General features: G+C 38.9%; 1 protein-coding gene across 2 annotated transcripts in view; it reads left to right on the forward strand.

The window, feature by feature from the left end:
- The window catches only part of LOC126175442 (serine/threonine-protein phosphatase 2A 56 kDa regulatory subunit epsilon isoform), a 279631-nt gene that overhangs the window by 199829 nt on the left and 57630 nt on the right, over window positions 1–22172 (forward strand). For both annotated transcript variants that reach the window (XM_049922253.1, XM_049922247.1), the window contains exons 6-7: window positions 5557–5616; window positions 12630–12843. In XM_049922253.1, the coding sequence (XP_049778210.1) occupies window positions 5557–5616; window positions 12630–12843 (274 nt within the window). The remainder of the gene's footprint in view (window positions 1–5556; window positions 5617–12629; window positions 12844–22172) is intronic.

The following is a 22172-nucleotide window of genomic DNA, read 5'->3' on the forward strand; positions in this document are numbered from 1 at the left end:
TCCGCGAAGCACAAGAGGACATTGGATTAAATTCTATCATCCTACAAACTCTTGTTGTATTTGAATAGGTTTGCAATAAAAGTTCTCATAGATATATGGATACTGTATACAAACATTTATAGTGCTCTTAAACTACAGATAATATTAAAGGACTAAAATGTTGTCCTTCAAAAAACATGACTTGATTGTGAATGCAAGTCTATATTTTATTTGGTTATTAAAGACTATAATAGTTTAACAGGTGGGTACAAATGAGAAATTGTCGCTAATCATGTATTAGATTACCAGATAAAAACATTGTCACTTTTTAATCAGCTTTAGAACAAGTTAGTGACAGTTTTAATCCAGAATTAAATGTCTCAAAAATGAAATAAGCCTTTTTTAAACTGATTGTAATTAGCAGCAGCAGGACCTGTCGTGGAGATAGGACCGACAGGCGTCATGGATTACAGGATGAGTGAAAGTTTGAGAATTGGATTGAATTGTGATTGCAATCTGTTATTTATGTATTAATTGGTGTTGTTTCATATGTCCGGCACTCAAGAAGGTATTGCAGTCTGTGTTTCACAGTTGTTCAAGCACAGCACTACAAAAGGATTGGAAGGGGAACAGTGACATCAGCTTGGCTGAGAACTGGGATTCCTGTGGGGAAGGGACTAGTGAGCAAACAGGAAATTTCCTCGTGCTGCCAACCAAGTAAATCTATACTGCGTATTTTAGATTTTTATGAACATTTATCATGGTTAAACAGTGGTTTGCCTGAATCCATTTGAACAGACTTTAAAATTGGACAAGTACACTAAAGCAGTAGTATACAATTCTGCAGAAAATGGTAAAAGTAAAGGTAGGGGCCAGTAGCCTGCTTATGTGTTTTCTGCAGCAGTGTTGTAGACACTCACCGTGAGGTATGATGGGAATAAAAGGTGTGTCAGCTGCTAATTTACACAGTTAATGACAGAGCAGTGGACAGAGAGTGTGTTTGCAAGCAAGAAATATTGTTAACATTTTCACTTCACTATGGAAGCGAAATCCGATACATATTTTGCAAAAAAGCAGTTGTGTTCTCAGGTCGCTCCATAACTACAACCTCAGTAATCGCTGCATATCCCGAAGGAACTGCCAAATATTTGTGGCAGTGAAGATGTAAATTTCACAGCTGTGCTATTAGGAGGATGACAGTGGTGACAAAAAATAGTGATACCCCAGATGGCGGGCGTAGTAAGCAAAAAAGGTAGTGAAGATAAAAATCGATGTGAACCATTTCTTTGCATTTGTTTTATTGCTCCTCATTATTAAAATGTAGGCAATCAATAAATGATATAAGATTACAATATATATTTTAAAGCTTTAAAATTATGACTTAAATATACACAAGTGGCATTGTGTCATGGTTAGGGTACATTCCTCATATGCAGAAAGTTGTGGGTTTGAATCTCATTAGGTATTTTGAAATTTTTTTATTTTTTCAGTCTTTGCTGAAATTACTTTCATTATTTTTTTATTTACTTAACTGGTTGTTGTTGTTTCCCCAATCCTGTGTCACATCATTTTAATCATATTTTTAACTTTTTGACTTGCTCCAATTTTTTATTCCTTTCATTCTTGTTCCATTTGCAATCTATGTGCATTTGAATTTAATTATTTTTATTTATCTATAATAATATTTAAACATTTGGAAATGCTGAGCTGTCAGTTAAAAACGAGACGAAATAATCTATTTATATTGACTGTGCAGCGGTTCAAGAATGTAAAAATTTAAAACTCGAATTCTTGTTGCACTGTGGACAAAACAATGCAGAAGAAGACTTAATCAAAACAAGAGATTTTAAATAAAAGAAATTCAAGCAAAATGAAGAACAGAAATTGTGAATGCAGTAAAATGGATGGAAAATGTACATGATAAAATCGAAGAAGTTACATTGAAGTTAGTACATGATAATAATTAAAATCACTTGAAAAAAAGATTCTAATTGGAAAGGAAGAAAAATGAGAACAAAGTACAATTATTAAAAAGATGTGAATGAGGATTATAAGTAAATAATTCATTTAAACCAATTAACGGAATAAAAATAATAATCAGTCAATTCCATGAGCATTAAAAAGTAAACAATTTCACGGCACCAGAGGAGATTTGAGCCCATAATCTTTACTACTGTGATGTAGTTCAACACGACACAAATAGTGAAAATTCGAGATGCCTCGAGCTAGTGATGAATGCTTGTGTTAGATACGTGTGCAATATACGGTCGTATGATCATATCAGTCCTTCATACTCCCAGCTAGGTTGGATACGCCCACATAAGGCACACGATCTCCACACGATGTGCTTACTTCATCGATTTCTTAGCCACTGGTGCCCTCAATACTTACCTTCTCACATTAAACACATATCATCATTCCACAACCACAATACCGGATTGGATACGTCTAGCATCTTGGCTGTACCTTTACATAACACAAAATCTTTCTCCGTGTCATTCTCCATCTCAGCCATACGACTATGGAACGCGCTCCCCTGTGATCTGCGTCTTATCCAGAACCACTCAACATTCAAGAGGGAACTCAAAACTTACATATTAGGGATGGTATAGCCACCATTGTTGTGCCCCTCGCATCTCTTTCTTTCTCCTCTCCATCATAGCTTCGAATTTTACCATTCTATTTCTCTTCCTCTAACCTATCTACCTCTTCTATATCTCTTTCACCCCATTCTATCATCTTATGTCTCTGCTCGATGAGAATAACTCACAAGCTGCAAGAATATAAAGAGAAAATTCCCAACTAGCAATAGGACTGACAGTCATAAAAGAAAAATATGTTTACTTTCATATACATAGTCATTACTATCATTATTATTGTTATTATTATTCTTGGTTGTTATAATTATTTTTTGGTTGTTACAATTATCATTGTACTACTGTTATAATCTCTATTTTTTTCTTTAAGATTAATACTGTATAATACGTTATATGTCCTTAATGTTCTGTAGAAACTGAAATTCGTTCAATCTGAGTATGCCTGGTTAGGTGTAACAGAGGGCTTGAAGGCCCTAATCTTGCCAGGTAAAATAAATGCATAAATAAACTAAATAATCTGATGCATGTGGAGCATGCACCATAGGCAATATGTTACACTGTCAATCTGTGTGTTTGCGCTATATTTAAGTGCTGAGACCATCATGCGAAATTCTGAAATATTTTATTTCGCCGGTTACTCGCATACATGGGCCCACCAGAGTGAATGGCTGCAGTGTGCGATACCTGGGATCCTAACCCATTCAACCATGTAGATGGTTTCAAAAGTTTATCCCACCCCTTTCTTTGTTAGTGAATTGATGAACCATTATGAGGTTGACATCGAGGAAGGTAGGTTGTTGGGCTGATGAGTACCAGGTATTAAAACAAATGGTGTTGAGGTTCTGGAGGAATTTATGCGGACAAGGTGTCCTTATCCTTGGCTCAGATCACAATGTCATCAGTGAATATGAACCAGGTGAGGGGTTTAAGATTTCTTGTGAGTTGAAAGGATTCCTGTGGATAGGCCAGGATTAAGTAGACATTTGATGGTGACATGCAGGAGCTTATTGCTTTATCATGGATTTGATTTTAGGTGATGCGTCCAAAGGATAAGTGGTGCTGGTTGAGGATATTGATGGTCATGGTGACCAGGAAGTAAGTTTTAGGTTGGAGTCAGTCAGGTATTGGGAAAGTTAGTGTTCAGTAGTGACAGTGCGATAGGCATTTGGGACATTAATGCAGAAGAAGGGGACATTGACAGTAACAAGCAGGGCGCTAGGTGGTAAAGGAACAGGAACTAAAAGTAGAGGAAATAGTTAGTGTATTTTATGTAGGAGGATAAGTTTTGTTTAAGGACTTGTCCATAGCTAATAATATCCAAAAGTCTCTCTCTCTCTCTCTCTCTCTCTCTCTCTCCCCCCCCCCCCCCCCTCCTTCCCCCCTATTGCGAGTGCTTGCTACTCAATGTTTCCTTTGTGTCATGAGTAGCAGTCTAGGCTTTTCATTTTGTTGTTATTCCAGCACAAATTTGCCATTGTTAAAAAAAGTAAAATTTAGTAAAATAGAAAGAAAATTGACCCGACATTTCTGAATTCAGTGCAGTTTTCATGCAAATTTTCGGTTTGCATTTATTTGTTATGTGAAGAGTGTACCTAATTGAAAAACTTTCAAAAAGTATGGTTCGGGAAGTGCTGCATGTCCAATACTCTGGTTGACATCATGTGGGAGGAGAGAGACGAAAATATTGGCAGTGATGAAAGAAGTTATAGTAATAAAATAACAGTGACTGTGATTGAGAAGGCTTGAAACCAAAAAATTGTAAAGTAGGTTGACCATATTGTGAACTCTTATTGTTAATAGACAGTGTGACAGATCTGCCCCCCGGCCTGCGCGCGCGCGCGCACACACACACACACACACACACACACACACACAAACTTATAATTAAGGTGTGGCTTATATTTGGACCAGTACGGTACATGCTATTTGACTACATGTAATTCCAGTTAGCCAAAAAACTAAATTTTATTCTTCATTTGTACATCCTGTTTAAATTAAGTAAACAAAAGTGAAGACTTGCAGCCACCCACTCATACCTGATAGACGTTTGGCCCACAGCATCAGACGGCACTAGGTTTTGAGCTAAAAGTTCGAAAACTAGTTTGTCTCTGTGACATTGTGTGTTTATAAGGCCCATATGTTGATCATCTGCAGTTGATTGGTTACCTTCATTCATTTTTGTTTCCTAAATTTCAGAACTGTTGTAACAAATAAAGCAAACTATTGAAACTGCAATTAGAGTGTAAAAAACGGGAAAAGCTATTAAATACTATTCCTTAAATTTCTACCCACTTTAAAGTGATAGTTCTTAGCCTGTGCTGCATTGGAATGTTGGGGGGTCTCAAATCTGGGGAGAGGGGGGGGGGGGGGCTTATTTTGGAATTAGGAACCAAAAACAAAGTGGAGGAAATTTTTGTGTCTGTGCCACCACTTCTTATGGTGCCTTCTAATTTTTTCTTAACAAGTAAAAGATAGGTTTCATATTGATTATTTTTAGTGTGTACAGTAACACAAATGCGTAAACTGCTCATCTCAAATATTAGACCTCCTTTCAGGTATCTTAATCATAACATTTGTCAGATGTAAACAAAATAACGTATATTTTAAGCACAGAAAATACAGGCAGTCTGAGTGAAGTAATATCCTATGGTTAATTGTAATCTTATCACAACGAAGAATTGTGTATCACAGTTTAAAAGTTCACTATAATGTTACAACTTTCCTATGAAAGTGTAAAAATGAACAATTTTTTTAACCAGTATTGTGCAGAATAAATAAAACGCAACTGCTGAAGTGATCTTTACAGATATTTAAAGAAAGATTTAAATTTCTTATTATACAATTTGCTCATAGCAGTCCTATGAAATGGCAAACACATATTTAAGCAAGAGACTGCTTTGTAATTTTTTTAAAATGAAAGTGTCCTTGTAAGTATTAATATTGTTCTTTTTTTGAAAAATGCACTATATTTTTCTTTTAGGTTTGTCTATGAAACTGAACACTTCAACGGAGTCGGTGAGCTACTTGAAATTCTAGGAAGGTATGTAATAAATTCCTGCAGACAGCATAGAGTTTTTTTTTCTGTTATTGTTGAACGTGTTGATCAGCATTGAACTAGGGATCCTGATCAGACAAAGTAATTGGAATTATTTGTTGAATCTTTGCTGTAATGTATTAAGTAAAGAACTTGTACAAATTAGTAATTCCTTTTCTTGTTGTGCCCTACATGCCAGCTTTTGGTAACATTACTGCTCCTCAATAATTAGTTTCAGCAGCTGTTTTAGTGATAAAATAGTGAAATTCTTCACTATTGAGGCTTTGATATTATTAAAAATTCATGGCATGCTACAAAGTCCTATAAACATTGTTATTATGACATTTTAATCCACTTGAAAAAATATCTTGTGATAAATCCTCAAATGATCTCTTGGCAGTATGTTTCACATCTTCAGTAGCATCAACATAACGTTTCATAGGGGTGGTTGTTTGAAGCACAGTATCAGGTTTTCATATTGTTCCTGATTCATATTTCAACTGCATTTGGAAGGAACCAAAACCAGGAACTTTTAGTCCCCCTGCACAGTACATTTTCTGTAATTGTACAGGGTTATTACAAATGATTGAAGCGATTTCACAGCTCTACAATAACTTTATTATTTGAGATATTTTCACAATGCTTTGCACACACATACAAAAACTCAAAAAGTTTTTTTAGGCATTCACAAAAGTTCGATATGTGCCCCTTTAGTGATTCGGCAGACATCAAGTTCCTCCCACACTCGGCGCAGCATGTCCCCATCAATGAGTTCGAAAGCATCGTTGATGCGAGCTTGCAGTTCTGGCACGTTTCTTGGCAGAGGAGGTTTAAACACTGAATCTTTCACATAACCCCACAGAAAGAAATCGCATGGAGTTAAGTCGGGAGAGCGTGGAGACCATGACATGAAGTGCTGATCATGATCTCCACCACGACCGATCCATCGGTTTTCCAATCTCCTGTTTAAGAAATGCCGAACATCATGATGAAAGTGCGGTGGAGCACCATCCTGTTGAAAGATGAAGTCGGCGCTGTCAGTCTCCAGTTGTGGCATGAGCCAATTTTCCAGCATGTCCAGATACACGCGTGAAACTTGCCCGCACGCGTTCAACTGTTTCCTCGCTCACTGCAATCCGACCCGTTGATTTCCCCTTACAGAGGCATCCAGAAGCTTTAAACTGCGCATACCATCGCCGAATGGAGTTAGCAGTTGGTGGATCTTTGTTGAACTTCGTCCTGAAGTGTCGTTGCACTGTTATGACTGACTGATGTGAGTGCATTTCAAGCACGACATACGCTTTCTCGGCTCCTGTCGCTATTTTGTCTCACTGCACTCTTGAGCGCTCTAACGGCAGAAACCTGAAGTGCGGCTTCAGCCGAACAAAACTTTGAGTTTTTCTACGTATCTGTAGTGTGTTAAGACCATATTTCAATGAATGGAGCTATGGTGAATTTATGAAATCGCTTCAATCATTTGTAATAGCCCTGTGTTAGCATTAGAATGTTTCTTAAAACAAATATCACAGAGTAGTGGTTTTCAACATACGCCTGATTTTTCTTTGCACAGACAAATGTCGTTTGAGTTCAATTAAGGTACTCACACAAGTGAACTGAGGTATAAGACTGTGGTAATGCATGTCTATGTACCAGTCAAAGATCTTAAAAATCTGTATATAATATTTTAATGATATCAAATGTAGTCTTTTGGGGACACAGTGTTTCCCTATAAATTTGTGGGTTACCAAGAATTCCATGACACTGTACGTGATATGCTTATAAAATTCTAACAGGTTTGCTGGCTATGCAAAGTTTTTTCTGCCCCCTCCCTATTTATAGCTGTGAACGTAGTCACGTGCCTATAAGTGGGTAATGGAAAAAAACAAGTCATTTTTAATGTGGCAACGGACCCTCATCAGTCTTGAGCTTAGATTTTATGAATGAAAAGTTCATGTTGTTGGTCACTGCATTGTTCTGGGACAGGATAAGAATGTTGTTGTGGTCTTCAGTTCTGAGACTGTTTTGATGCAGCTCTCCATGGTACTCTATCCTGTGCAAGCTTCTTCATCTCCCAGTACCTACTGCAGCCTACATCCTTCTGAATCTGCTTAGTGTATTCATCTCTTGGTCTCCCTCTATAATTTTTACCCTCCACGCTGCCCTCCAATACTAAATTTGTGATCCCTTGATGCCTCAGAACATGTCCTACCAACCGATCCCTTCTTCTAGTCAAGTTGTGCCACAAACTCCTCTTCTCCCCAATCCTATTCAGTACCTCCTCATTAGTTGTGTGATCTGCCCATCTAATCTTCAGCATTCTTCTGTAGCACCACATTTCGAAAGATTCTATTCTCTTCTTGTCCAAGCTATTTATCATCCATGTTTCACTTCTATACATGGCTACACTCCATACAAATACTCTCAGAAACGACTTCCTGACACTTAAATTTATACTCGATGTTAACAAATTTCTCTTATTCAGAAACACTTTCTTGCCATTGCCAGTCTACATTTGATATCCTCTCTACTTCGACCATCATCAGTTATTGTGCTCCCCAAATAGCAAAACTCCTTTACTACTTTAAGTGTCTCATTTCCTAATCTAATTCCCTCAACATCACCCAACTTAATTCGACTACATTCCATTATCCTCATTTTGCTTTTGTTGATGTTCATCTTACATCCTTCCTTCAAGACACTGTCCATTCCGTTCAACTACTCTTCCAAGTTCTTTGCTGTCTCTGACAGAATTACAATGTCATCAGTGAACCTCAAAGTTTTTATTTCTTCTCCATCGATTTTAATTCCTATTCCGAATTTCTTTTGTTTCCTTTACTGCTTTCTCAATATACAGATTGAATAACATCGGGGAGAGGCTGCAACCCTGTCTCACTCCCTTCCCAACCACTGCTTCCCTTTCATGTCCCTCGACTCTTATAATTGCCATCTGGTTTCTGTATAAATTGTAAATAGCCTTACGCTCCCTGTATTTTACCTCTGCCACCTTCAGAATTTGAAAAAGAGTATTCCAGTCAACATTGTCAAAAGCTTTATCCAAGTCTACAAATGCTAGTAACGTAGGTTTGCCTTTTCTAAACCTATTTTCTAAGATAAGTCGTAGGGTCAGTATTGGATAAGAATAAAATAATAAATTTAGAAAATTGGTGTGACTCTCCAAAATATTAGGGCTACAACGAGACAAAATGTTTTTTATCATAGTAATAAAATGTTTTCATGGATTATTTTGATGGGTTTATTTATAAACAGTCAACCGAAATGTATAAAGTTTTCATAATTTTGCTAATTTTTTAATAGAATTGCAAACAGCAGTACTTTTTTCCTGTGAAACAAAGATATATTTTGCATTTGGTGCTCTACATGAATGTGTAACCCTTACAGCCAGTCAGACTTCATCTGAAATTACTTTTCTGTGTTTTATTTTTCATCTCATATAGACACGGCATAAAACTTCTTTTCTGTTGGTGATGACACAGGCTTTGCTTTTCTAATGTACTTCCTCCTCCTGACCACCTAGTTTTTCATCTTCGTAATGATGATGATGATGATGATGATAAGAGTCTTTATTTGTCCATATTAACTTTACAGTCTTGGACATTGCCTTTTTTGTGCATTTATAGCAATGACATTGTGCAATACATATAATGATTACATAAGTAGCACCATCATAAACATTACTACCACTAATACACAGCAGCATATAAAAGTAGAACTGCAGGTCAGAATTCTTTAAGTGAGAATAAACATCTTTCAATTAATAATTGTTTCAACTTGCATCTGGTTCATGTATTGTACTTATGAGTCCCTGTTCATTACACTTGTTTCAACATTCTCTTTTACAAACATACAGTGAATACACAGTCAGAATTTCTAATTTTTGAAGTAGGCCCTATGGGACTAACGTTTGCTTGTATTACCAAACCCTTTCCATGTAAACTGTTGGTGCAAACGTGAGTGGATTAAACCGTAGTACACAGAGTGAGATGGCGCACTGGTTAGAACACTGGACTCACATTCAGTAAGACGACATTTCAAACCAGCGTCTGTGATTTCCCTAAATCGCTTCAGGCAAGTGTCGGGATGGTTCTTTTGAAGGGGTATGGCAGACTTCCTTCCCCCGCAAATCAACCAACCGACCAACCAAACCATAGTACACTTGTTTAAGGAGGGGGGAGGGGATATTACATTTGCAAGACATTTTAGTTAGTAAACATAACTGGTAACCTTTTTACAGGTGTAGCTGATATGCTCTTTCCTTGTGAAATGTTCAGAAATCAAAATGCCTGAAAATATAAATTTATCAGATCTTTAAATTTAGACAGTGATTCAATATGAGAATTATTATAATGTAAAGAGAGCTTTTTTACTACTGTCTTATTCTTATTCAGCATAAGTTTATTCATTGTGAGATATTCTGTGATCATTTCAAAATTCTCTTTATAGCTTTGGAATGCAAGCTGTTTTATATGGCCCCAGCTAATAAATGATGTATCATCAGTATAGTTCACTAGTTGTGAGTTTTTGTGGCAGTGTTATGTCATTAATATATACAAAAAACAAGAATAGCCCAAGTGTACTTCACTGGCCTCCATAGTTAAGAGTTCTGTATGCTAAGCTTACTGTTTGGATCCTACTTTCATTCTTATAACTTAGCTTAGTGTACTGTCTTCTATCTTGGAGGTAAGAACTTAAAAAAAATTTAGTGCTTCTCCTCTTATACAATAAGTTTCTAACTTGGGTAATAGTAGTGCTTGATTCACAGGCAAATCTAGAAAAGTCCCAATAACTTTGTTTCCTTTATCCAGTCTGTTCAGCAGTTCACGGAAAAAAGTTCCTACTATTGTTATTGTGGATCGTCCTTTTTGGAACCCATGCAGCGAGTTGTTTTAGAGATTTTATTTACAGAAGAAGGACTCCAATTGGTCTAGAATTACTCTTTCAAGCAGCTTGCCAAGTGTTGAAGTCAATGAGATCGGCCTGTAAATATTTATGTAAGTGGTTGCATCCTTTTTATACACTGGCCATATCTCAGTGATTTTTAAAATTTCAGGAAAGAACCCCTGGCCATTTTATGTGTTTGTTAAATGTGTTATTGATTTTATTAATTCATTTTTGCATTCTTTAAACAATGTAGACGATATGTCATCCCACTCATTAAATGTTTTTATTTTGAGTTTTGAGATTGTTTTCGTGACCTCGTGTTCTGTTACAGTTATTCGCTAGTGTAAGTATATTAGCACATTACAGCACATTCTGACTACATTCTAGTTCAACAGTACTAAAAACAAACAGACATTACTTTTATTTCTCAAAGCCATGCTGACACTGCTATAAATAGCTTTCTTCAAGCAAATGCTGAAATATATTTGGAGCTGGCAGAAATGAAAACAATTGATGCACATTGTTGTAAAGTGTATGCCAAAAGCAGGCACATCAGGTTAATTCTATCAGCAAAAGTAACATAAAAGTTGGATGTAACCTATATGCTGCATAATGATTGAGTAGGATACTGGAATTTGTTTCTACATGTTACGTTGATAAGACACATTATGAAAATAGAGCTAATTGTAAGTAATCCTCCTACATCCTTAATTATTACTTAGCTCCTTGATATTGTTGGTACCCTGGAATAAAGGAGAAAACAGAAAAAGATCAGAGGAAAAATTAGCACACTATGGAATGGTTCTGTGAGACTGATTAAAGAAGTGACTTGGGTCTGCAGTTTATTGGCTTATTCATAGCAGAAGTTAGTACATTTGTTAGAAAATTTGTTTCGATTGTTACACTACTGAAAGTTGTTAAATTATTTTTAACTCAAGTTTTGTTGTTGTTTTCATGGAATAGACACACAACCAAGGCAAAATAATTTTATGTGTAGGAGAACACTGATGCAGAAAAATGTTCAAATATGTGTGAATTCTAAGGGACCAAACTGCTGAGGTCATCAGTCCATAGACTTATGCACTACTTAGACTAACATACGCTAAGAACAACAAACACACACACACACACACACACACACACACACACACACACACACACACACACACACACACAAGGGAGGGCTCGAACCTCCGGTGGGAGGGACCACGCAGTCCGTGATGTGGCGCCTTAAACCGCGCGGCCGCTCCGTGCAGCTCTGATGCAGCAGCCATGAAGTTTGTAGGTCATATCAAGGAATTGGTTACGCAAATTAATTACAATTCCTAGTAAAGCTATTAAACAGCTAACATAAGTTTATTAATTTCATGATTTTATTAAAAAAAAATGAAAAAATGATCAAATGTTTTGTATATCTCAATATCAGTATCTTACTACTATTAAGAGAATATAGATCAAGAGAAAGCAGGTGCCTTATAATTTGTGCAATAATTTGATACTTATTTTACTTTTCCAAAATGGAAGAAGGAATTCCACAGTTTCTACACCAGTGTAACTTTTTTAAGTGCAACATCAATAGACATCATTTACATAACTTGCAGAAGCTGTCAGGAGAATATTTTCAATTTCCTGTCACATCACTAATAAAGTTTTTTTTTTTTTTTTTTGATTAACCTGATTACTCTCAAACAATTAAATATCGTGGCCCCTCAACACATCCCTCTTCAAAACTAAGCTACATGATAGCTTTATACCTCATTTATCCATTTCCCACTCTTCGTTTGGCTGTGCAAATTTGGACAAAAATCCATTTTGTAATTTGTAGAAGTCTTCCTTTTGCTCTGCTCAAATGTTTGACCAATAAGTACTTTCAGAACTTGGTTAATTAAGAAACAGACAAAGAACTTGGGGGATTTATTGATCCACATATAATATTTTCAGGTAGCACAAAACAGTTGTTTGTAATTTGATGTACATTTGCTTCAATAAATTCAATGGATTGGTTTTTCTGGTTATGTTGTGAAAAATGTTTTGTGTGTGAGAAAATGATAGTAGTACGAATTTGTGATCCTATTGACTATTAAAACATATAATCTCTTGTTATTTCACATTTTTTGCAGTATCATCAATGGATTTGCACTGCCACTGAAGAATGAGCACAAGCAGTTCCTTGTTAAAGTGCTACTACCACTTCATAAAGTAAAATGTCTCTCTCTCTATCACGCGCAGTTGGCTTATTGTGTTGTGCAATTCCTGGAAAAAGATGCTACCCTTACAGAACCTGTGGTGAAGGGGTTACTGAAGTTCTGGCCTAAAACCTGCAGTCAGAAAGAGGTCAGTGATTGCATAGTTGTTAATTTCTGAATATTGTTGTTAAGTGGTTTGTCAAACAAAGACCATGAAAAATTTCTTGAAACAGTAATTTCTGAGTGACTTAAAATTTCTGTTGTAGTCCTTAACTTTCTCAGTAGTCAATACTAATAGGTGCGTGCGAGTGTGCATTTTCTGAATTATCAAAAAATTTAAAGTTTTTTGTGGTATTTTACTTTCTTTCTAATTAAGACTGGAATAGGCATTATGAATATGCTAGTTTATACCTTAAATAAAATACTCATCAGCAGGTTTTGAAGTATGTTAAACACTGGTAATTGTTACCTCAAAATTCAGTTAATGCCTGTAGTTTAGTGTAATTGTTGTGTAAGCTGCTTTGATAGCAAGAAAGCAATATTAGTTCTGTTCAGAAGCCATTCAAGACAAAGTGAGTATTGCAATTAAATATTACACTAAATGTAAAATCCGTTCTGCAGGACACAGTGACCCCCCCCCCCCCTCCCCAAAAAAAAAAAATAATAATAATAATAATAATAATAATAATAATAATAATAATACAAAATTTCTGCTGTGTGTGGACTGAATGTCATGAGTGAAGGTATTGTGCATCAGTGATGTTATTTGTTAAAGAGTGGAAGGACAAATGTTCAAGATGATGGCAGAAATGGCTGACTGTCCATCTGCAGTCAGCAATGAACTTGAATAGAAAAAGTTAATGAAAATGGGCATTTCACAATATCTCAACTGTTGGACAACATGCTGCAGATTGCTAAGAGTGGTTTGCATTTTATTGTGACTGAACAATTGCGATACCACTTGTTCCATGCTCATTGGATTCCAAAAGTCATGAGAATCAGAAAACTCAATTACAACATTTCTGAGAGTCACACAAATTTTTGAGCATTTGTGCTGCACTTAAATAGTGTGTGTTGGTTTTATTTGGTATGCATCTCATACCCTTGATCAATATTCCAATGTTTTGGAAGCATTGTCCATTTTAGACTTGTTGCATTTTGTTGGTGTCCTTCTAGTGAACTGAAGTCTGCCACCTGCAATGCTGAGCCTGTTTGATTTTTCCACTTCATAGCTCCACAGATTTTTCTGCCTAGATATTAGTAATAGTTGGCTAATTCCAGTTGTGACTCATTGATATTGTTTGTGTGTCGGGTCATTAGTATGCAACCTGAACACAGCAGGGGCTCCAGCACTTTTTCTAGTGCACACTTGAAGTGACTACTACCCCATCATCATGTGCAGTATTCTCCCTAACAGGAAATCCTTAGTTAAGTCAATAATTTCATTAGACACACTCTATATGATCGTACTTTGGTTAATAAGCATTACTATGGCAATCAGTCAAATGCTTTTCAGAAGTCGCGAAACACATGGCCTCCTAAGTAGTAAGTGTGTGATGCCCACAGTATGCTAGTAGGACAATGGTTGCTCAACAACTCTTGTGGAATGGTAGTTGATATTATCAAATGTAGTAATGTAGCCCTCTTACAATGTGTGAACTGAAGATGAACCAATTCTTAAAGATGGCAGTGTTCGTTTCTGAACGGTAATTGAATCAAAAGTTGTAAAATAAGTGTTTGTTGCTTGGTATTTATGCAATCTGTTCCAATACCAAGACAAAATGTTTCTTAGTTATTAGCCACAATGAGCTGAACACATCAACTTTCAGGCTACCATTTCCCTTTGAGTTCTCCCAGATGTATTTCACCCTGTAATTTTTGCAAAACCTCAGTTTCATATTGCGAAATTACTTGCTTATGTTCTGTGTAGCACAATATATACATTGTAACTAAAATCTTGGAGTTGAGAAAGCTATATCCTATTCTCCCATATTAGACTTTTTGTTCATTGCACATTCTGAACATTAAATCCACGGTTTTCATAAAGTGTAAAATGGATGATCTAAGGCTTCAATTTTATAATGAAAATTCACTTTGAATTTCCTAACCGTTGGAAACACTCCTCCGTTGTAGTGTACTTGTATACTACTACTTCATTAGAATCATTCATTTAATTGCCACTACTTTACCTTCTACACCACTTCAGTTTCCAGTTTTTAAAGTTGAGGTATTCCTGATATTTTGCTCTGCTCTCTCTCTTTCTCTCTCTCTCTCTCTCTCTCTCTCTCACTTTTCTAATATCCATTGTGTGTCCACCATACAGCAAGAAAACTACCACCAGTGATATTACACACTGGCTGTTGTTGTTGCTGAACTGTAAATTCTACATCTATGTGATTACTCTGCAACTCACAGTAAAGTCCCTGGCAGAGGGTTCAGTGAACCACCTTCAAGCTGTCTCTCTACCGTTCCACTCTCGAACGGCGCATGGGAAAAACAAGCACTTAACTTTATCTGTGTGAGCCCTGATTCCTCTTATTTTATCATGATGATCATTTCTCCCTCTGTAGGTGGCTGCCATCAGAATGTTTTCGCAATGAGAGGAGAAAACTGGTGATTGAAATTTCATGGGAAGATCCCATCGCACCAAAAAATGCCTTTGTTTTAATGATTGCCACTCCAATTCACGTATCATGTCTGTGGCACTATCTCCCTTATTTCACAATAACACAGAATGAGCTGCCCTTCTTTGCACTTTTTTGATGCCATCTGTCAGTCCCACCTGATGCGGATCCCACACCGCAAAGCAGTACTTCAGAATAGGGTGGATAAGTGTGGTGTAAGCAGTCTCTTTAGTAGACCTGTTGCACCTTCTAAGCGTTCTGCCAGTGAATCAGTCTGTGGTTTGCTCTACCCACAACATTATCTTTGTGATTGTTCCAATTTAGGTTATTTGTTACTGTAGTCCCTAAGTATTTAGTTGAATTTTCAGCGTTCAGATTTGTGTGACTTATTGCGTAGTCTTGTGTGACTTATTGCGTAGTCGAAATTTAGCTGATTTCTTTTAGTACTCATGTGAATAACTTCACACTTTTCTTTATTCAGGGTCACTTGCCACTTTTTGCACCATACACATTTCTTATCTAAATCATTTTGCGATTCGTTTTGGTCATCTGATGACTTCACAAGACAGTAAATGACAGCATCATCTGCAACCAGTCTGAGGGCTACTCAAATTCCCACCTATGTAGTTAATATAGATCAGGAACAAGAGAGGGCCTATAACACTTCCTTGGGGATCACTGGATATTACCTCTGTCTTACTTGATGACTTTACATCTATTACTATACTGTGACCTTTGTAACAGGAAATCACAAATCCAGTTGCACAACTGAGGCGATATTCCATAGGCATGCAATTTGATTAGAAGACACATGAGGAACAGCGTCGAAAGCCTTCTGGAAATTTAAAAATATGGAATCAATTTGATATCTCTTGTCGATAGCACTCATTACTTCAGGAGCATAAAGAGCTAGTTGTGTTTCACAAGAATGATATTTCCTGAATTCGCACTATGTGTCAATAAACGATGTTCATCAAGCTACTTCATAATGTTGGAATACAGTATATGTTCCAAAACCCTTCTGCCAATAGACATTAGTGATAAGGGCCTGTAACTCAGCAGATTACTCCTACTTCCCTTTTTGGGTATTGGCGTGACTTGAGCAATTTTCCAGTCTTTAGGTACGGACCTTTCTGTGAGCGAGCGGTTGTATATAACTGCTTAATATGGAGCTATGGTATCAGCATACTCTGAGAGAAACCTGACTGATATACAGTCTGCATTGGAGGCTTTGGCTTTATTAAGTGATTTAAGCTGCTTTGCTACACTTGAGTATATATAGTTCTCAGTTTCCCATCTTGGCAGTTGTTCTTGATTGAAATTCAGGAATATTTACTACTTCTTCTTCTTTAGTGAAGGAGTTCCGGAAAACCATGTTTAATAACTTTTCTTTAGTGGCGCTGTCATCAGTGACTTCACTATTGTTATTGCACAGTATGGTATTGATTGTGTCTTGCCTTTGGTGTGCTTTACATATTACCAAAATCTCTACGCGTTTTCTGCCAGATTTTGAGACAATATTTCGCTCTGAAAAATTATTAAAATCATCTCGCATTGAAGTGCGCGCTATATTTCAAACTTCTGCAGAACTTTGCCAGTTGTGGGGATTTTGTGTGCTTTTAAATTCAGCATGCCCCCCCCCCCCCCTCCTTTTTTTTTTCAACAGCAGTCTGAACCGCTTTGTGTACCATGTACGTATAATTTTTCCAACATATTGAGGGTAGATTCAAGTTGCCACCAAGTGGGGTACCTATTTGAAATGAGACTCAAGTTTTCTTTGAACTGTTCAGCAACTACATTTCTTGAGTCATGGAGTTGGTAAAACAATCCAATTAATGGTTTATACCTAAAAACAAAGATGATGTGACTTACCAAATGAAAGTGCTGGCAGGTCGACAGACACACAAATGAACACAAACATACACACAAAATTCAAGCTTTTGCAACAAACTGTTTCCTCATCAGGAAAGAGGGTAAGGAGTCATTCCAGTCCCGGGAGCGGAAAGACTTACCTTAGGGGGAAAAAAGGACGGGTATACACTCGAGAGCGCGCGCGCGCGCTCACACACACACACACACACACACACACACACACACACACACACACACACACACATCCATCCACACATATACAGACACAAGCAGACATATTTAAAGACAAAGAGTTTGGGCAGAGATGTCAGTCGAGGCAGAAGTGCAGAGGCAAAGATGTTGTTGAATGACAGGTGAGGTATGAGTGGCGGCAACTTGAAATTAGCGGAGATTGAGGCCTGGTGGATAACGGGAAGAGAGGATATATTGAAGAGCAAGTTCCCATCTCCGGAGTTCGGATAGGTTGGTGTTAGTGGGAAGTATCCAGATAACTCGGACGGTGTAACACTGCGCCAAGATGTGCTGGCCGTGCACCAAGGCATGTTTAGCCACAGGGTGATCCTCATTACCAACAAACACTGTCTGCCTGTGTCCATTCATGCGAATGGACAGTTTTTTGCTGGTCATTCTCACATAGAATGCTTCACAGTGTAGGCAGGTCAGTTGGTAAATCACGTGGGTGCTTTCACACATGGCTCTGCCTTTGATCGTGTACACCTTCCGGGTTACAGGACTGGAGTAGGTGGTGGTGGGAGGGTGCATGGGACAGGTTTTACACCGGGGGCGGTTACAAGGGTAGGAGCCAGAGGGTAGGGAAGGTGGTTTGGGGATTTCATAGGGATGAACTAAGAGGTTACGAAGGTTAGGTGGACGGCGGAAAGACACTCTTGGTGGAGTGGGGAGGATTTCATGAAGGATGGATCTCATTTCAGGGCAGGATTTAAGGAAGTCTTATCCCTGCTGGAGAGCCACTTTCAGAATCTGATCCAGTCCCGGAAAGTATCCTGTCACAAGTGGGGCACTTTTGGGGTTCTTGTGTGGGAGGTTCTGGGCTTGAGAGGATGAGGAAGTGGCTCTGGTTATTTGCTTCTGTACCAGATCAGGAGGGTAGTTGCGGGATGCGAAAGCTGTTGTCAGGTTGTTGGTGTAATGCTTCAGGGATTCCGGACTGGAGCAGATTCGTTTGCCACGAAGACCTAGGCTGTAGGGAAGGGACTGTTTGATGTGGAATGGGTGGCAGCTGTCGTAATGGAGGTACTGTTGCTTGTTGGTGGGTTTGATGTGGACGGACGTGTGAAGCTGGCCATTGGACAGGTGAAGGTCAACATCAAGGAAAGTGGCATAGGATTTGGAGTAGGACCAGGTGAATCTGATGGAACCAAAGGAGTTGAGGTTGGAGAGGAAATTCTGGAGTTCTTCTTCACTGTGAGTCCAGATCATGAAGATGTTATCAATACCAAATGAAAGTGCTGGCAGGTCGACAGACACACAAACGAACACAAACATACACACAAAATTCAAGCTTTCGCAACAAACTGTTGCCTCATCAGGAAAGAGGGAAGGAGAGGGAAAGACGAAAGGATGTGGGTTTTAAGAGAGAGGGTAAGGAGTCATTCCAGTCCCGGGAGCGGAAAGACTTACCTTAGGGGGAAAAAAGGACGGGTATACACACACACACACACACACACACACACACACACACACACACACACACATATCTATCCACACATATACAGACACAAGCAGACATATTTAAAGACAAAGAGTTTGATGATCTGGACTCACAGTGAAGAAGAACTCCAGAATTTCCTCTCCAACCTCAACTCCTTTGGTTCCATCAGATTCACCTGGTCCTACTCCAAATCCCATGCCACTTTCCTTGATGTTGACCTTCACCTGTCCAATGGCCAGCTTCACACGTCAGTCCACATCAAACCCACCAACAAGCAACAGTACCTTCATTACGACAGCTGCCACCCATTCCACATCAAACGGTCCCTTCCCTACAGCCTAGGTCTTCGTGGCAAACGAATCTGCTCCAGTCCGGAATCCCTGAAGCATCCCGCAACTACCCTCCCGACCTGGTACAGAAGCAAATAACCAGAGCCACTTCCTCATCCTCTCAAGCCCAGAACCTCCCACAGAAGAACCACAAAAGTGCCCCACTTGTGACAGGATCCTTTCCAGGACTGGATCAGATTCCGAATGTGGCTCTCCAGCAGGGATAAGACTTCCTCAAATCCTGCCCTGAAATGAGATCCATCCTTCATGAAATCCTCCCCACTCCACCAAGAGTGTCTTTCTGCCATCCACCTAACCTTCGTAACCTCTTAGTTCATCCCTATGAAATCCCCAAACCACCTTCCCTACCCTCTGGCTCCTACCCTTGTAACCGCCCCCGGTGTAAAACCTGTCCCATGCACCCTCCCACCACCACCTACTCCAGTCCTGTAACCTGGAAGGTGTACACGATCAAAGGCAGAGCCACGTGTGAAATCACCCACGTGATTACCAACTGACCTGCCTACACTGTGATGCATTCTATGTGGGAATGACCAACAACAAACTGTCCATTTGCATGAATGGACACAAGCAGACAGTGTTTGTTGGTAATGAGGATCACCCTGTGGCTAAACACGCCTTGGTGCACGGCCAGCACATCTTGGTGCAGTGTCACACCGTCCGCGTTATCTGGATACTTCCCACTAACACCAACCTATCCGAACTCCGGAGATGGGAACTTGCTCTTCAATATATCCTCTCTTCCCGTTATCCACCAGGCCTCAATCTCCGCTAATTTCAAGTTGCCGCCACTCATACCTCACCTGTCATTCAACAACTTCTTTGCCTCTGCACTTCTGCCTCGACTGACATCTCTGCCCAAACTCTTTGTCTTTAAATATGTCTGCTTGTGTCTGTATATGTGTGGATGGATGTGTGTGTGTGTGTGTGTGTGTGTGTGTGTGTGTGTGTGTGTGTGTGTGTGTGTGTGTATACCCGTCCTTTTTTCCCCCTAAGGTAAGTCTTTCCGCTCCCGGGACTGGGATGACTCCTTACCCTCTCCCTTAAAACCCACATCCTTTCGTCTTTCCCTCTCCTTCCCTCTTTCCTGATGAGGAAACAGTTTGTTGCAAAAGCTTGAATTTTGTGTGTATGTTTGTGTTCGTTTGTGTGTCTGTCGACCTGCCAGCACTTTCATTTGGTAAGTCACATCATCTTTGTTTTTAGGTATATTTTTCCTACGTGGAATGTTTCCTTCTATTATAACCATACAATTAATGGTTTAGTTTGATTGTCAGGTATAACCTCTACCCACACTATTTCGCAGGAACTATTTACTTCTTTCGCAGGAACTATTTACTTCAATTTCTCCACAAGGCAAACTACTTCTGACAGCAATAAATACTCCACCACTAACTGTATTTAATCTATACTTTCTGAATACTGTTAGATCGTTTGAAAAAAAATTTCGGTTGAACTTATCTCCGGATTTAGCCAGCTTTCTGTACCTATAACTATTTGAGCTTCTGTGCTTTCTATTAGGGCTGGAAGCTGTTTTTCTTTCCCAACACAGCTACAACAATTTACAATTACCATAGCGATTATTTGCCTCCTGTGTGTATTGGACTCCTGACCTATTAAGTGGAACCTGGAAACCCACCACTCGATGGCGAAAGTCAAGGAATCTGCATCCTACACAGTTCCAGAACTGCCTGAGCATTTGATTGAGACCGTCCACCCGGCTCTGCACCAGAGGACCACAGTCAGGCTTCCTTCCCCTCCTTGGCAGCCATGTTCCTAAGGGGCCCCATTACGTGCCTAATGTTGGAGCTCCCAATTACTAGCAAACCCACCCTCTGTGAATGCCCAGACCTTGCGAGCTGAGAAGCTTCCTCTGGAATAGGGTGGACAACTGCATATGGCTTAGAGACATCATCAGCCACAGATAACACGTGAAACCTGTTCATCAAACAAACCAGGTAGGCTCTATGATCAGCCCCTCGGAAAGTTTTTCACTGCCTGCCAGACTTTGGAATGGTCTCCCACTCAACCATGGGTGAGGAGTCAACCTCAGTGCAAACAGTACTTGCAGTGATCACAGCAGTGGACCGATAGGGGGATATGTAGGATGTGCTCGACGCCCCTCACATCCCCGCTTCTGACCCCCTATAGTGATGCCCCTTGGCAGCAGCCTCAAGCTGTGTGATGGAAGCCAGTGCAGCCTGGAGCTGTGTGTGAAGGGTCGCCAACTCGGCTTGCATCTGTAGACAGCAATCACAGGTCCTATCCATTACTGCAGTTGCTACTGTTTGAAGCTCATAAAAATATGTAACAAACAAACGGTGTACTCGCCTTATTAGCAGCAGGAATTCGAAGTGCTCTCTCACTGACAATCTATCCGACACTGAGCTACACTAAACAAAACGAACAAAAGCCTATACGATACGAGGGTTGATAGAGGTCGATACCAATGGTGGTACTTGTATGCTACACTGTTATTAAAATAAAAGGTTGTGCCTAGTAAGCACTCGAACACACAAGAAATTACAAAAATAATCTAGTAATTACACAAGTATCTGTAAATAAGTCACTCCTGTTGAAAGCTTGTAGAAATATATGACAACCGAACGGTGTACTCGCCTTACTATCAGCAGGAATACGAGGTGCTCTGTTTTGATGGTCTATCTGATACTAGAAAGGTTTTGTGGATGAAGTCTGTAGTCATCTGCAGACTAGTAGAGAACTGTGACTTGATACCTGGGGAGACATAACAGGGTCAGGGGCAAAGGGGGATATGACACATAATCTTAACCGTAGTGTTTCAGGACAGCAGTTTTAGTAATTTTAAATAGTGGCTAGAATCATCCAATAAAATATAGTTTCTCAAGTCTAAAATTCACATCAATTTCCAAATAGAAGTGTATAAAAATAGTTACCCCCAAATATTATCTAAACTTGCATACAGTTGTATTATGTTCCA

The sequence above is a fragment of the Schistocerca cancellata genome, chromosome 1, assembly GCF_023864275.1.
Source record: "Schistocerca cancellata isolate TAMUIC-IGC-003103 chromosome 1, iqSchCanc2.1, whole genome shotgun sequence".
Classification (NCBI taxonomy): Eukaryota; Metazoa; Arthropoda; class Insecta; order Orthoptera; family Acrididae; genus Schistocerca; species Schistocerca cancellata.